Below are 16020 nucleotides of genomic sequence, written 5' to 3'. Positions count from 1 at the left end.
CATCAGTTTGCAGTCTGGAAGAGGGATGATAATTATCAAATACTTTCTGTATCAAGGTCTCACTCTATCCATTAAATAATAGATTACGTTTTATTTTATTTAATTCTTCTAATAGAAGAGACTCAAAAGAGCAGAACCTTCAATCTGTTGAAATAATTTATTATGCCAAGTGAAATAGCTGGCAATGATAGTAAACTTGAATAAATTGATGATATTAACAGGGAAATCTACTTGTAAAAGTTGTAGTTTTTTTTTTTTTTTTTTTTAGATATTCCTTAGACTTTCAATAATACTATTGAAAAGTTTCAGATTCATCATGTTCGTCCCCCATGTATTTATGCCCTTCCTAAGATACACAAATCTGGTTATCTATTAGGTCCAATAGCTGATGGCATAAGATCTACCTTATTATATGGCAAAATAGCTTTCATGACTTTTATGAAATTTTACTAGGAAAACCACCTCTTAAGATCTTCATCTTTAAGAGTATGAATTATGATTTCCTTTGATGTAGTTTCATTGTTTACAAATATACCACTTCAAGAAACTTGACAACTTTTATACGTTAGATTTCCATGTACATTGTCAATTTATTCAAGTTTATTATCAATGTTGGCTATTTTCACTTGGCATAATAAATTATTTCAGCAGATCAAAGGTACTGCAATGGGTAGACCTAAGAGTATATCACTTGCTTTGCTGATTATTTTCTGGAGCATTTAGAGGATCGAATTTCTAATACCATTTCTCCTTGACCTGACATTTGGTAATGTTTAGTGGATGACATCTTTGAAATTTGGTCTCATTCTGAAACAGTACTTCAGTATCTGGATAAAATTAACTCCTTATATACTCACATCAAGTTCACTAGTGAATGTGAATTGAAGTTTAAGATTCAATGGAGCTTTAATAGTGGAAAAGAGCTCCATTGAGTCTTAAATTATTTTACTTATATCATATTATCTTATTATATCTGCTAACTTCTTAGCAAATAAATCAAATCAAGAATGTCTAGACACTCTTGATTTGATCAAGTCTAAATTTCCCCATGATATTTTTGAATTATTCAAATTTACTATGTATGCATGCAGGTTACTTTACATGGCAAGCCATACAAGAGGGGTGACAAATGCATCCAAAGTGTCTTGTCCATGGGGCCAAATGGCAAACACATCATCTATATACAGTAACCACAGTATATAGATGATGTGTTTGCCATTTGGCCCCACAGACAAGACACTTTGGATGCATTTGTCACCTATCTAAAAGTCAACACCCTAAAATCCACTTCACAGTAGAAAAATAATCTAATAACTGTTTACCATTTCTTGACACATTAGTCACCCACCTTTCAGATGGATCACTATCTTTTTCCATTTACAGAAAGCCAACACACACACACATGAAAATACCTACATAAACAATCACATCATCATCATCCAGTCCAACAGTATAGCATTTTAAAAACACTTACACGCAGAGCCAGAGCCATTTGTTCTAACGATACAGCTCTGACCACAGAACTCAAATATCTGTGCTATACATTCTTAGCCAGCGGCTACAATTCCTTCAAAATAGATAAAATGCTACACAGCCCCATTACTCCTCCCTCCCCTAATACACAGGAACACAACATGACCATTTCTATTCCCTATGTCAGAGGTACATCAGAAAAGATAGCCAAAGTACTGATGAAACATGGCCTTCGCACCACTTTCAAACTTCATATCAAACTAGCAACTCTGATCCACTCACCTAAGGATAAACTTCACCCTTTAGCATACCCAGGAGTGTATGAAGTTCCCTGTGACTTGGCCTGCTATGGACAAACAAGAAGATCAATTAACATCTGCCTGGAAGAACATAAAAAATACATTCGCTACTATTACCATGGCAAGTCAGGACTGGCAGACCATGCTTTGGTCTGCCAGTCCTGACTTAGGAGTCGTTACAGATCTGAAAGATTATTTTTTGAGTCAGCAATGGCTTTGAAGAATTCTCCTAACCCTAACAAATATGGTTGCATTAATTTGCCAAAAATTTGGGAGAATGTCACCTAAGAGCAACTCCCACATAGATATAATGTTTTTTATTTTATTTTATTACAACATTAGAGGGTGCCAAAATAGGACTCTAGATCTTTTGTCCATTGCAATTGTATTGTTTCACTTACTCACTGTCGTGTGTACAAGTATGTTGTACTCTGATGATGCTGATTTGAAATTCAGCAAAATAAGCAGTTAATAAAACATATTTTGATAACATTGTTTGGTGTTGTCAATACCGTTAAAAATTGTCATGGATGCTACAATTATATGGGATAAATGGAACATTCATCATCATCACGTGTCGTCTCCTAGTGTGACATGGTTGACTACTAGTGTAAGAAGAATGGGATGAGGACCCTATCTCTTCCATTGTTTTAAGTATTTGTGACCATAGATCGTGTTTGTTCATGGGGCTGATTTGACTGTTTTGAGGGATGAAAAACTAGTTTCTGGGTGAAAAAAAATGTTGGCTAACTCACCTTTAGTTAAAAGAGACTAGATAAAGGTTCCTCACATCATGGACAGGAATCGAACCGGTCTGACCAAAGGGCTTCGTCTATACCGACTGAGCTATGGAAGCTGAAACTCAAATGGAACATTATACACAGTCTATATATAAGTTGTAAGTAAGCGGTCAGAATTGAATGAAATACAGGAAGATGGTTTGATGCAAAATCAGGTATAAGACAAGAATGCACATTACCTCCACTCTTATTCATCATCTATATGAATTGTATTATGAAAGAAAGTGCCATTAGAATTGGAGATATCAAACTTGGTTGTTTGCCTTATCTAGATGATGTACTCTTAAATGCATCCTGTGCAAGTCTCCAGGATTCTCTAAATTTAATAACAGCTATAAGAAATTTAGCATGAAAAGCAGCAATAAAAAGAACAAAACTATGAAAATAGGCAGGAACACAGAGAGCTTCAGCTGTTCTAAATGGAGAACTTATAGAACAAGTAACATACTTCAGATATTTAGGTTCAATTTTTAGTGAAGATGGCAAATTAAATTTGGAAATAGACAACAGAATAAGCAAAGCTAGTAATACAGATCAGTTGAATAAATTTATATGGAATAAGAGAGAAATTAGCCAAAACACAAAGCTAGCAGTATACAAGACAGTTTTCAAATCAGTATTAAGTTATGGATCTGAGATAATAAAGATTAGAAACATAGATATGAGAGTTCTGAGAAAGATCAGGGGATTGAACTGATGGCATTAGTGATGGCATCATATTAAAAATTAATTTATTAAGAAGGAACTTGACATTGTTAACATTAAAGAATAGTAGGGCTAATTTAAGATGGAATAGTCATTTAAACAGAATGAAAGATATAAGATTAGCAAGATAGGTGTGATGCCAAGATGGCAGAAAAAACACCAAGATCTAGGTGGACTGATTTAGTCACAAGTGCCTTAGCAAATTGAAATGTTAGTTGTGATAATATTGGAGCCGACAAGTAATAGACTAATTTGGAGGAAATTTTTGACAGGAGATTAGCGGCAATGTAAACTTAATTGTATCATAGAAGCCTGTATATCCTTGAAGGTATATATCAGAAAATTGATGATTATATTAATGTTATTGAGGTATGAATATTGTATTAACATCAACATTGTCAGAGAATATCAAATGCAAATAATGAACCCTTACTGTGCATTTTTTACTTTATCATTGATTACCGACATTTCAAATGGATTTTAAGAAGACTGTAGTAGTTGTACTACTAGTAGTAACACCATTTTATAAAAAAGGAAACAAAAATGATTTTAAAAAATTCAGACCAAAAGATTTTTCTTTTGGTTCTTTTAGTTTTTCAAAAATATTAGAGAAATTGGTAAAAATGAGGCTAATGAAATTTTAAAATTTTTAAAGTTCAGAAAGCATTGAACATGCTTTTTGAACTTTACAAAATACAGTTTATACCTCTTTAGATGACCATAAAGTAAAATTACCATTTTTTTAGAGCTACATAAAGCCTTTGACACAGTATCCCATTAAATTTTAATAAGAAAACTGGATATCATAGGAATACCAGGTACTGTTATAAATTGATTTAACCATTATATATGCCACTAGATCACAAACTGTTAAAATAAACAACAGCTAAAGCAGCTTACAAAAGTTAGGTATGGTGTACCACATGGATGTGATCTAAAAAACTAAACAAAAAAGCTTTTTTAGATGATATCCTAATTTTCTTTTCAGACATGGCCAAAAAAAATGCAAACAATGGTAAATGCTTGTTTTTTAAATTGGTTCCACTCAAATAAATTTAGTTTAAATATCTCAAAAACAAAGTATATCATACTGCAAAACCTCTGATTGGAATAACTGGAACTGAAAGTATTCAGATCTTAGAAACAAATACAAGGATACTGCAATGTGCAATAAATACACCATACTAAACATATATTACCTCTTAGTCATTTATAGACCATTATCATTATTGATAAAAAAACAATAATGAATATGTAGAAATTGCATAAAATGTTTTCTTTAGTAGATGACAGAGCATAAAATATACAGTTACCAAATGACATGAAGCAATAACATTATACTTACTTAGTACCAGAAGTATTTAATACTCCATCTTTATCAATAAGAAATAAAACAAATCCAAACAAACACAAGAATTTATTCAAAGAATATTTATTTTTTTTTGCAGAAACGAGGAAGAGCTGTACAAAAACAACTGTAGAAATGATTAGATTTAGGTAATGATTTTGAGTAGACTGATTGTGTTCGAGAATCCAGTCTTATGTGTAAAATTTAAATAGTGATGTTTAAAACCCACTGTTTTATTTACTTCAAAATCAAATTTACTTTGTATAATGCAACTTTCCTGTATATAATAATGTGTTACACTTCTCTGTGTGTGTGTGTGTGTGTGTGTGTGTATATAACATACATAACCTGGATGAACACTTGCTCTTAGATTACACACATGATGGGCACAAGACTATTCTGAAAGAAAATTCATTATAGCAAACAATCTACTATAGCCAACTATTCCTGGGGTCCTTACAGATTCACTATAAGGAGTAAATCTGCATTAACAGAAATGCAAATTTCTATTAATTTTTGCATCAAAAGAGGGTAATACTAAGTATTATGGCAACCTTTAGCAGCATTATGCCAAAGGTTGTGTATCCTATATATCACTGAACATTTCAGAATTTTTTATAGTTTAATGGGTAAATGGAAACACATGAGAACTAAATTAGTGGAAACTATATCAATTTTTCAGATCACTAATGCTTAAAAATAAATTTTTAAGTTTAGCTATTTGTAAAGTATTGGTGGAAATATTTCCTTCACATGTTCTTATATCAAACTGCCTGAATGAAGCCTTTAAGATCTTTTAATATTCATAAACTACTTTTGTACTATGAATAATTTTATTTCCAACTTAAAAATTTTTAAACGACTTTTCTAATGTAATATTTCTACATACATATAAAGCTGGATGCAAATGGCCGGAAAGATCTAGATTTAATGGAGCATCATTCCTTTGAATTCTAAAGTCACGTATCATTTTTTTGATGGTGTATACTGGATTTAAGAGAGAATTCCTCATTTTTCTATAAGATATTAGAATAATGCACATTATTAAAACATGCATAACATATAAAGAAAAAAGATTTCCATCAAAATATATTTTATTTATAAACATAATTAATAAGATAACATGGACTACTAATTATAAGAAAATACACATTAGAAAAATAAAACACTTTTGACATCTACTTTTCAGTATAGGGTAGCTAGCATATCTGAGAGGTAAACTAAGACCAAGTGTAAGCAAAAAGACAAACAAAATGTGCATTTCACTTATGCAAATAGGAAAACAAAATAAAAGTGAGAAATCATAACAAGTTATTTTGAAGTACCAATCAAATTTTATGCTCTACACTTTGGATGAAAAGAATGTATCCATTTTCCAATTTTGTAATTTGCCATTAAAGAATACATTGGATCCAATTTAACGAATCAATCTGCCTTCTTTTTTGGTCAAAGGTGTGAAAACTGAATATGGCTTCTGACCTACTGTCCACTCCTTGTCTTCTTATGGTGCACTGCATTATCTACTCTCTACTTGGATACTGAATGAATAATGGTGGATTGGCAATTTGAGACTTAGCCAACCAAACTGCATTGTTATTGTTTTAAACCAAAATAAAATTATGGTACAATATGATGAAATTGTATACTCTACTAGGTATATATTCTGGTTAAACACATTTCCCACTGTTTTAATCACAGAAGAACCAGGGTGAGCAAACAGATATGGGAACAGACTCCAACCAACATCAGCAGAGTTCAAGACTGGTACCATCAAGAGAAATGAATGAAACATTAGCAGAACTGTACGAGTACCAAACTAATATAATAAGTGTTAGTGAAAAAAAGAAGACAAAAACAGGTGAGATCTTCTAAGCAACAAATACAATGTAAACAATAAATTACATGATAACCACAGTAATAAACTTTAATGAAATGAAAGTACAGATATTTCATATTGAAAATAACACTACAGCATCAGTGCACAGAAACAAGCAAATCAAAGAAACGAGAATACAAGGTACATACAGAAGTCGGTGGTTTACCAATTAAAAACTGTTGCAGCATGCTATAAATTAATATTAATACATAATATTAAAACTATTATTGATGGTTACATAAAATAAGAATCTCCCAAACTTTTGGAGGGGGGGGGGGAGAGAGAGAGAGACAATCATTCCGATTCAGATTTGGTCGATGTAAAAGGGCTTCGCAACTTCCTTTGAAAATTCGTTCACATTTAAAATCTGCTTCTATTGAGAAGACAAGCTTCATCCCACTGAATACTGTGTTTAGTATCAATACTATGTTGTGCCAGACCAGACTTTTCAAAATTTCATGTATTTAGTTACAAAATTTGTTACAAAAGTTTAAGTGCTTTTATAGTGGCCAAATCTGAAACGGAGCGGTTGTCTCTCTCCCAAAAGTTGGGGAGATTCTTATTTATGTAACCATCAAAAATAGTTTTTAATCTTATTTATTAATATAAATAATATTACCTCTTGGTCTGGCTCCCACTGAAGAGACATCAATAAAGGTCGAAACCAGTCTGGGTAGTGACCCTTCCCATAATGCATAGCATTATACATGTCTGCAAGGTGACATGCTTTGCATTATGGGATACTAAGGAAAGTGATGAGAACTTAGTCCACCTTTGCCACGAGTTACCCCAGATACTTCAGGCACAAACTTTGTTTGCTTACACTTGGATAAAGGATTGAACTAAATATATTTTTTTTGCCAGCCTGGTTGGCCAAGTGGTTAGCGTACCTCCTCTCCAGCCAAAAGACTGTGGGTTCGAATCCTGACATGGGCACGGATGTTTGCGATTGTCTCTGAAAATACTAGTGGTGGTGGTCGGCGGTAGATGGTGGTGGTGTAGATGAAGGTAGTTGAGGTTCATTGTTTGTTAGTGGATTGAGTGGTGGAGACAGAGAGTTGTGGAGTAGGTGCCCTCCCTCGATGAGTCTTTGGACTCCCTGGAGGCGTCATATTATAATAATAATATTAATTTCTAGCACACACAGCAACAGTTTTTAATTGGTAAACCACCAACTGTTGTATGTACCTTGAATTCCTGTTTCTTTGATTATTTGTTTGTTTCTACGCACTGATGATGTACTGTTATTTTCAGTATGAAATATCTGTACTTTCATTTCATTAAAGTTAATTACTGTGGTTATCGTCTAATTTATTGTTTACAGTTATGCCACAGATACCTTTAAAGATTAAACAAATACAATATTTTATATTCAGACAATAATGATTACAGAAAAGATGGAGTAGAAATATTATTCAACAATAAATAACCAGGATAATCCTCTTGAATGGCATGCAATAGAAAAGTCAAGTGATGTGTGCAAATATCAGAATGGGGATAATAAATTTAGTTTAATCCTTTATCCAAGTGTGAGCAAACATCACCAGAATGGGGAATTTGACAAAATGATTAGGGCCAATTAGATTTCCTTGTTGGAGATCTAAATAGCAGTATAGGAAATAATTAAACAGACATACAGAAATGTATTACGAAAATTTAGAGAAAAGTGCAAACCTAATAACAGAACATGCTGAAATTCTATTCAAGACATGGACTAGTCATTACTAACACCATGTTTGCTTACAATTGGATAGAGGATTAAACTAAATTTGTTATAGTCTAACCAAGTGGAAAAATAACTTTCAACATCTTTCTATAATCCAGATTAATTTAATAATAAGGTGAGGCACTTTTTAGCAACTCGTATAGGTTAATATGACTTCTCCATTACTTCCACCTTAGTATCACCACCTCTGGGTCTGGATCCCACTGACGAGACCTCAATAAAGGTCAAAACCAGTCAGGGTAGTGGCCTTTCCCTTAATCAGTAGCAGATTACCCATTAAGGCAATGAGGCAAGTGCCTAGGACCCCAGGCTTTGGGGGGTCCCCAAGCCAAGACATTTTCTTAAAATAGATTAATGTTTTCAGTAAACATCATAAAAATCTTGATCATTTTGAGCAAAAATTTTTTCAAAACAATTACGTTTTAATACATATTTTGAACAGTGCGCACTATCTAAGCTTTAAATAATGCCAAAATCAATGGCGGCGCTAGTTGACAAGCTTCGTATTTTGAACAGCGTGCACTATCTAGGCTTTAAATTAAACCACATTACCAATGTCGACGCGCCGCTGTTGACAGCTTTGAGGGAATGAAAACTGATTGCATTGCCGAGCTAGGAAATTTCGCCAGGTTGCTCCTTAACTTCATCTGTTATTGAATCGTGTAAGATTTTAATTTACAACAGAAACAACAGGAAGCTAAACAACTTGTCGCAAAATATTCAAACGATCTCTAAGAACTTTTAGAAAATGAAATAATTCAATTTCATCAACATGTTGTGCTTCACATCGAGGAAAAGGACAAAAATGAAGGAAACATCATAGACACGTTTAAGAAAATTTTGCCCATGAAATGCTATCCAAATGCGAGTATCGCATTTCGACTATATTTGACATTGCCGTGTGGAGTGTGTGAAGGTGAGCAATTTTTTTCTAAGATGGCATTAATAAAAAATCAAAAGAGGGCTGTAATGAGCCAAGAGCCATTAAATGCCTTATCCCTAATTTCCAATGAACATGAGTTTGAGAAAAAAATAAACTTTGAAGACATAATCAATAAATTTGCGAATTCCAAAATTCGCAAAGGAAATTTGTAAAAACGACATAAAAAATTATTTATTAAACTAAAGAGTTTTATTATTTATCATCCTTTAACCCTTTAACAGGCAGAAAATACAGAAGTTCAAGAAATTAAAATGTACAAAATTTCATTTATTTGCCACCTAACTTTTATTTTTTTTTAATTCTTTATAATTTTTTTTTTTTGGGGGGGGGGGGAGTCTTCCTAATATAATTTGCCTAGGGGCCCCAACTATCCTTAATCTGCTACTGTCCTTGATGCATAGAATTATACATGTCCACAAGGAGATGTGCTTTGCATTATGGGAGATACTAAGACAAGTGATGAGAGCTTAGTCCACCTGTACGAGTTGCCTCAGTCCTGAAGATACTTCAGGTACAAACATAATGCAAAGCACATCTCCTTGCGGATATGTATAATGCTATGCATTAAGGGAAGGGTCACTACTCAGAATGGTTTTGACCTCTATTGATGTCTCATCAGTGGGAGTCAGACCCAGAGGTGGTGATACTAAGGTGGAAGTCAGGGAGAAGTCATATTTTCACATACCAGATGCCAAAAGGTGTCCCACCTTATTATTAAAATTCTCTGGATTAGAGATAAGTTGATGGAAGTTTTTTCACTTGGCTATGCTACCAATTATATATTTGGTTTAATCCTTGATCCAAGTGTAAGCAAACAAAGTTAGCACCTGAAGTATTTTCAAGACTGGGGCAACTCAAGCAAAGGTGGTATAACGTCTCATCATTTGCCATAGTCTCTCATAATGCAGAGTACATCTCCTTGCAGACATGGTGACTTCCACCTTAGTATCACCACCTCTGGGTCTGGCTCCCACTGATGAGACCTCAATAAAGGTCAATGGTCTGGGTAGTGACCCTTCCCTTAATACATAGCATTTTACGTGTCCACAAGGAGATGTGCTTTGTATTATGAGAGACTAAGGCAAGTGATGAGAAGTTATACCACCTTTGCCACAGTCCTGAAAATACTTCAGGCACAAACTTTGTTTGCTTACACTTGGATAAAGGATTAAACCAAATATATAATTGGTAGCATAGCCAAGTGAAAAAACTTCCATCAACTTATTAATCCATCTGTTTTTCTTCCATACATTTATTTTTTATTTGTCTATCTAATCTTTTATATTCTTCATTTCCATTAGGATTATTTTCCTGTGTTCTTCTTTTATCAATTAGTTCTAATACCATACTTACTGTTCTAATTACAGCACTCTTTCTCCAAGTTTTTTTTGTTTTTTTTTCAACAGTCTCAAAACATTTTGCTACATTCCTGTTATATTAACTTTAAAAAATTTTTTTTTTTCAAACTTATTTTTTAAACTTTTATGCTTTCATGTTTTTCATGACTGTCTTAACTTTTTGAATCTACCAAATGTTCTGATTTTTCTATCCTTGCAGACATTTTCAGCACATCTCTCTCTGGCTAAATCAATCAATGAATATCTTCTCCAAGGTCTGAAACTCCATCTCCAAGGCTTGGTTCATGTTTTAAGACTCTTTTCATTTTTCTGGAGTAATATTTTATATTTGATGAATTTACACATCAACTCTGAAAGTTGCTCAATATTGCTTCATTTTAAAACTTACACACACTGTTCTTTTCAATATGATATTAAGTTCTATCCCACAAAACTAAACGATGATCACTTCCTTTTTCAAATCATCTGCACTCTTGTGTCATGACAATTAGAGTGAAGATCAACAATATCACTATCAACAAAGTGAATGAGACTTTTTAATTCCTCGTGTCTTCTGGTTACACGTTACATAGTATTAGTAGTGACTAGTCCATGTACTGAAGATAAATCTAGCAGGTATTTAGAATTATTAGCTTTCTTCTTTTCTCTAGATTTTTCCAAAATATTTTATACATCCAGTATTCATTTCTTACTCTGCTGTTTACTTCTCCAACAAGAACCAACTTTTCCTTTATGCTAACTGCCTTTCCTTATGATCTGAAGGAAGAATGCCTGCAATAATTCCTGTATACTATTGTAGCACCTTCTGTGGGACTACATGCCTACCATTCAGGAAATTTATCTTCACATTTAGTGCTGAGTATCACCATTACTTCTTTCCTTCCCTTATAATTACTGCCTGAATATAACATAATTGTATTTGCTTTAGAAGAATCTCATGTTTTTATCTTCTTTGTTTTGGTAATACCAATTATGTTGGCATGGTCCTTCTCTAATCCTTCTACCAGTTCCATTTCTATTTCATTGAAACTTCTTACGTTAATAATAAATTTAGTTTAATCCTTTATCCAAGTGCGAGCAAACAAAGTTTGCACCTGAAAGTATCTTCAGGACTGGGGTATGGTGGTACAACACCGGGAAACTCATTGCAAAGGTGGAGCAAGCTAACATCACTCATATCTCAGTATCTCCACTTGGGCCTGGCTCCCACTGAAGAGACTTCAATAAAGGTTGAAACTAGTCTGGGTAGTGGCTCTTCCCTTAATGCATAACATTAGACATATCTGCAAGGAGATGTGTTTTGCATTATGGGAGATACTGAGATATGAGTGATGTTAGCTTGCTCCACTTTTGCAATGAGTTGCCCGGTGTTGTACCACCTTACCCCAGTCCTGAAGATACTTTCAGGTGCAAACTTTGTTTGCTCACACTTGGATAAAGGATTAAATTAAATTTATTATAGTCTAACCAAGGGAAAAATAAACTTTCAACTTCTTACGTTAATGATGGCTATCTTGAATTTGGCTAATACTATGTTGGATTTGTTCAGTAATTGGCTTTTCATTGTTTGTCCTGGTTCCCTGACATTATACAAGTGTAAGCAAACAAAGTTTGCACCTGAAATATAATCAGGTACATATCCTTTCGGGTATGTATAATGCTATGCATTATGGGATGGGTCACTACCCAGACCGGTTTCAACCTTTATCGAGGTCTTGTCAGTGGGAGCCAGACCCAGAGGTGATACTAAAGTTGAAGTAACGCAGAAGTCATATTTTCACATATGAGTTGCCAAAAGATGTCACATCTTATTATTAAAACAATCTGGATTAGAGTTAGTTGTTGGAATTTTTTCCACTTGGTTATACTATAAATTAAAGATACCAAGAAATCATGGGATACTAAGGCAAGTGATGAGAAGTCATTAGCTTCTATATACGAGTTGCCCTATCCCTGATTATATTTCAGGAACAAACTTTGTTTGCTTACACTTAGATAAAAGATAAAACCAAGTATATAATTTCTTGGTATCCTTCATTTATAGTATAACCAAGTGGAAAAACTTCCAACTGACATTATCTTGTTTAGCTGGTTGTTGATATGGGCCATGCTTCTGCTGATATGAAATTTGATCATGTTATATCCTCATTTGTTTTGGTTTAAGACACTACAGAATACAGTTTGGTCAGCTAAATCCCAAACTGCTAACCCATCCTCATTCGTTCAGTATCCAAGCAGATACCTACTAATGGGCAGCACTGTAAGAAGGTGAGGATCAAACACAAGGTCAGTTCAGGTCAGTTCTTTGCATCCCTTAAAAGGCTATGTGAAGATCTCTTGTTGATAGGAAGTTTCCTGTATGCCTCTTCAGGATATATAATTGCAATTTGATGATCATGATAATGGTTTTCACTTTTTCACTAACTGTACAATACTAAATGATGATCACATGCTATTTCTAATTTCCTGTATACTATTGCATTCTGAACAACTGCAAGGATATATTTTATCACATTACGGTAAGCCCATATATCCCATTTCCAATGGCATGTTAGGCTAAATGACCTGTCAGCCAAGAAACCTGGCTACTTTGAATCCTAATTAATAATCTGATAGGAGAGTTAATTCTATATGCACAGAGTATTATGAAAGTCAACTGAATGGGATGAAAAACCCAAGTCTCTGTCACCTTTGTAATGAACCAACAAATTCACCTTCGATTGGAAAGCCCTATACCTTATTATAAGTGGTATCTCCATGGAGTCAAAAGACTCTTCATGATAGACCCACACTAACCATTATTCACACAATACCTACCATACCTCTCCTTAAACTCATTCACTGTTGGAATACTCACAACTACTTCTGGCAATCCACCCTTTTCATTTACATTTACCATTCTTCAAGCAAACAAAGGAGTTAACACACCTTATTAACCACACTCTTATACAACTTTCAAGGGTGACCACTTGTTCTCTTCCTAATCTTATGTATTGAAAAATTTCATTTATGTCAATCTTATAGAATCTCTTTAGTTTTTAATGTTGAAAGTTTTTTTTACCTTAGTTCTATTATACATTAAAGATGCCAAGAAATCATACACAGTCGGGTCTCTTTTTATGCGGTAGATACGCTCCACAGAAACCGCATATAAAAAATCTGCACAAAAAAAGACCTAACTTACGTTGAAAATTAGGGATGTCGAAAGTTTATTTTTTCACTTGGTTAGAATATAATAAATTTAGTTTAATCCTTTATCCAAGTGTGAGCAAACAAAGTTTGCGTCTGAAAGTGTCTTCAGGACTGGGGTAAGATGGTACAACACCAGGGCAACTCCTTGCAAAGGTGGAGCAAGCTACCAACACTCCTACCTCAGTATCTCCCATAATGCAAAACACATCTCCTTGCAGATATGTCTAATGTTATGCATTAAGGGAAGGGCCACTACCCAGACTAGTTTTGACCTTTATTGAGGTCTCTTCAGTTGGAGCCAGGCCCAACAGGAGATACCAGTCAGAAGCATTAGCAAGGTCATCTCTACCTATAGGAGTTGCCAATTGGTGTGCCACCAATTGGCAACTCCTATAGGTAGAGATCTGTATACATCTGTACCATCAAGGTGGCACACCAATTGGCAACTCCTATAGGTAGAGATGACCTTGCTAATGCTTCTGACTGGTATCTCCACTTGGGCCTGGCTCCCACTGAAGAGACCTCAATAAAGGTCGAAACTAGTCTGGGTAGTGGCCCTTCCCTTAATGCATAACATTAGACATATCTGCAAGGAGATGTGTTTTGCATTATGGGAGATACTGAGATAGGAGTGTTGGTAGCTTGCTCCACCTTTGCAAGAAGTCCCCCTGGTGTTGTACCACCTTACCCCAGTCCTGAAGACACTTTCAGGTGCAAACTTTGTTTGCTCACACTTGGAAAAAGGATTAAAGTAAATTTATTAGAAAATTAGGGATATGTTCCATAATTTTCTAAAACCGCATTAAACCGAAGCAATGAATTAAAATAAATCTAAAATCACATAAAAAATTTATAAAAATTCAGGAAAATAAGAATGCCTAAGTTTGTTTTAAAGCTGTATTCATTTAATTTTATTGACAAGTAACAATTTTTTTTACAATTTTTCATCAGAATTATCGTTGCCATTAGACAATATTCAGCAACGTTTGCAAACTGGTGTAAAATCAGATCTTTACCATCAAATCTGTATGGTAAAGGCAATGGTTCCTCATAAAGAGAATTAGCTTTCTCTGTGCTTATTTTTTTCTTTGGACAATGTAATCAATGAATAAACTTTGCGATAATGATTTTAGTAATTTTTTTTATACAGCTTGCGATATCCAGACATAGTTATTCAGTTCATGTTGGAATTTAAAGGCTCGTTCAGAATTTGTGTTTAATGACACAAATTGTTAATGTTAATGACATTAACAAGAAAACGATTTTCCAATTTATTGCACAGTTCAAGACCTCAAATTATATTTGCAGTGAGGGGAACAGATTTTTCTTCTGCTTCACTATCGTTTTCTGGATCTTCGACGATATCTGAAGTTAATCGATATCCAATAATATCATTGTCACTTAAGGCATTATCCACATGCAATTCGTCTACATCATTCTGGCTAAATGTATCAAACCTTCTCCACCAATTTCATGTGCCAAAGTAATGATTTCAGCTGATACTGAATGGTTGTGCTGTTTGCAACACATCCAGACCAAGCTGCTTTCCAGCAGGCATTTAAAGTTTGTGGTCTTATTTCAGTGATAGCAGATGCAACATGATTTAAGCAGTCCAAAATAGAAAATTTTTTCCAAACATCAGTTACTGTTAATGATTCATTTTCTAGCCAATATAAATTGAAAAGTGTGCTTAACATAATATTTTTTAAAACTAGCAATTATGCCCTGATCTAATGGCTGAATAATGCTTGTTGTACTGGATGGAAAACACGCTACCTGCACATTTGGATGTTCTAAATGCAGATGACTTGGTGTGTTGTCAACAATTAATAACACTTTAAAATTGAGAACTTTTTGCTTCATATATGTTTCCACTTCTAGTACAAAGCAATTATTGAACGTTCAGTAAATATAACAGTTGTTACCCAGGCCTTTGTATCAGCCATCCAATTTTATGGCAGCTGTTTTAGATCTCTGCCTTTTAGAGCATGTGGTCTTAGAGATTGAGTTACTAGGGGGTGGGGTTCAACATTCCATCCCCTGATGCATTGCTACAAAGTAACAATGTTACTCGATCTTTGCTTGCTTTAAATCCACTTGCTTTTTTCTCAGACTTTGTGATGCAAGTTCGACTAGGCATTTTCTTCTAAAACAATCCTGTTCATCAGCATTAAACACTTGATCGGGACAATATCCACCATCTTCAATAATTTTGGCTAACTTCTCTTGAAAATTTTTGGTGGCTGCTTCATCTGCTGCTGCTTCGCCTGTAATCTTCATGTTATGAAGTGCATTATTTT

The 16020-nt window shown here is 34.1% G+C and overlaps 1 protein-coding gene across 1 annotated transcript in view; it reads right to left on the bottom strand.

The window, feature by feature from the left end:
* Positions 1 to 16020, bottom strand: part of LOC150108335 (complex I assembly factor ACAD9, mitochondrial-like) — a 387096-nt gene that overhangs the window by 72330 nt on the left and 298746 nt on the right. Inside the window, exon 14 of the mRNA XM_090415744.1 lies at positions 5515 to 5641. Within this exon, the coding sequence (XP_090271870.1) occupies positions 5515 to 5641 (127 nt within the window). The remainder of the gene's footprint in view (positions 1 to 5514; positions 5642 to 16020) is intronic.

This window comes from Typopeltis vanoorti, chromosome 3 (assembly GCF_054136105.1).
Source record: "Typopeltis vanoorti isolate ZY-2024b chromosome 3, IOZ_Tvanoo_1.0, whole genome shotgun sequence".
Lineage (NCBI taxonomy): Eukaryota > Metazoa > Arthropoda > Arachnida > Uropygi > Thelyphonidae > Typopeltis > Typopeltis vanoorti.
Note: the sequence above shows the minus strand (reverse complement) of the source record. Positions and strands in the feature narration are given on the sequence as shown.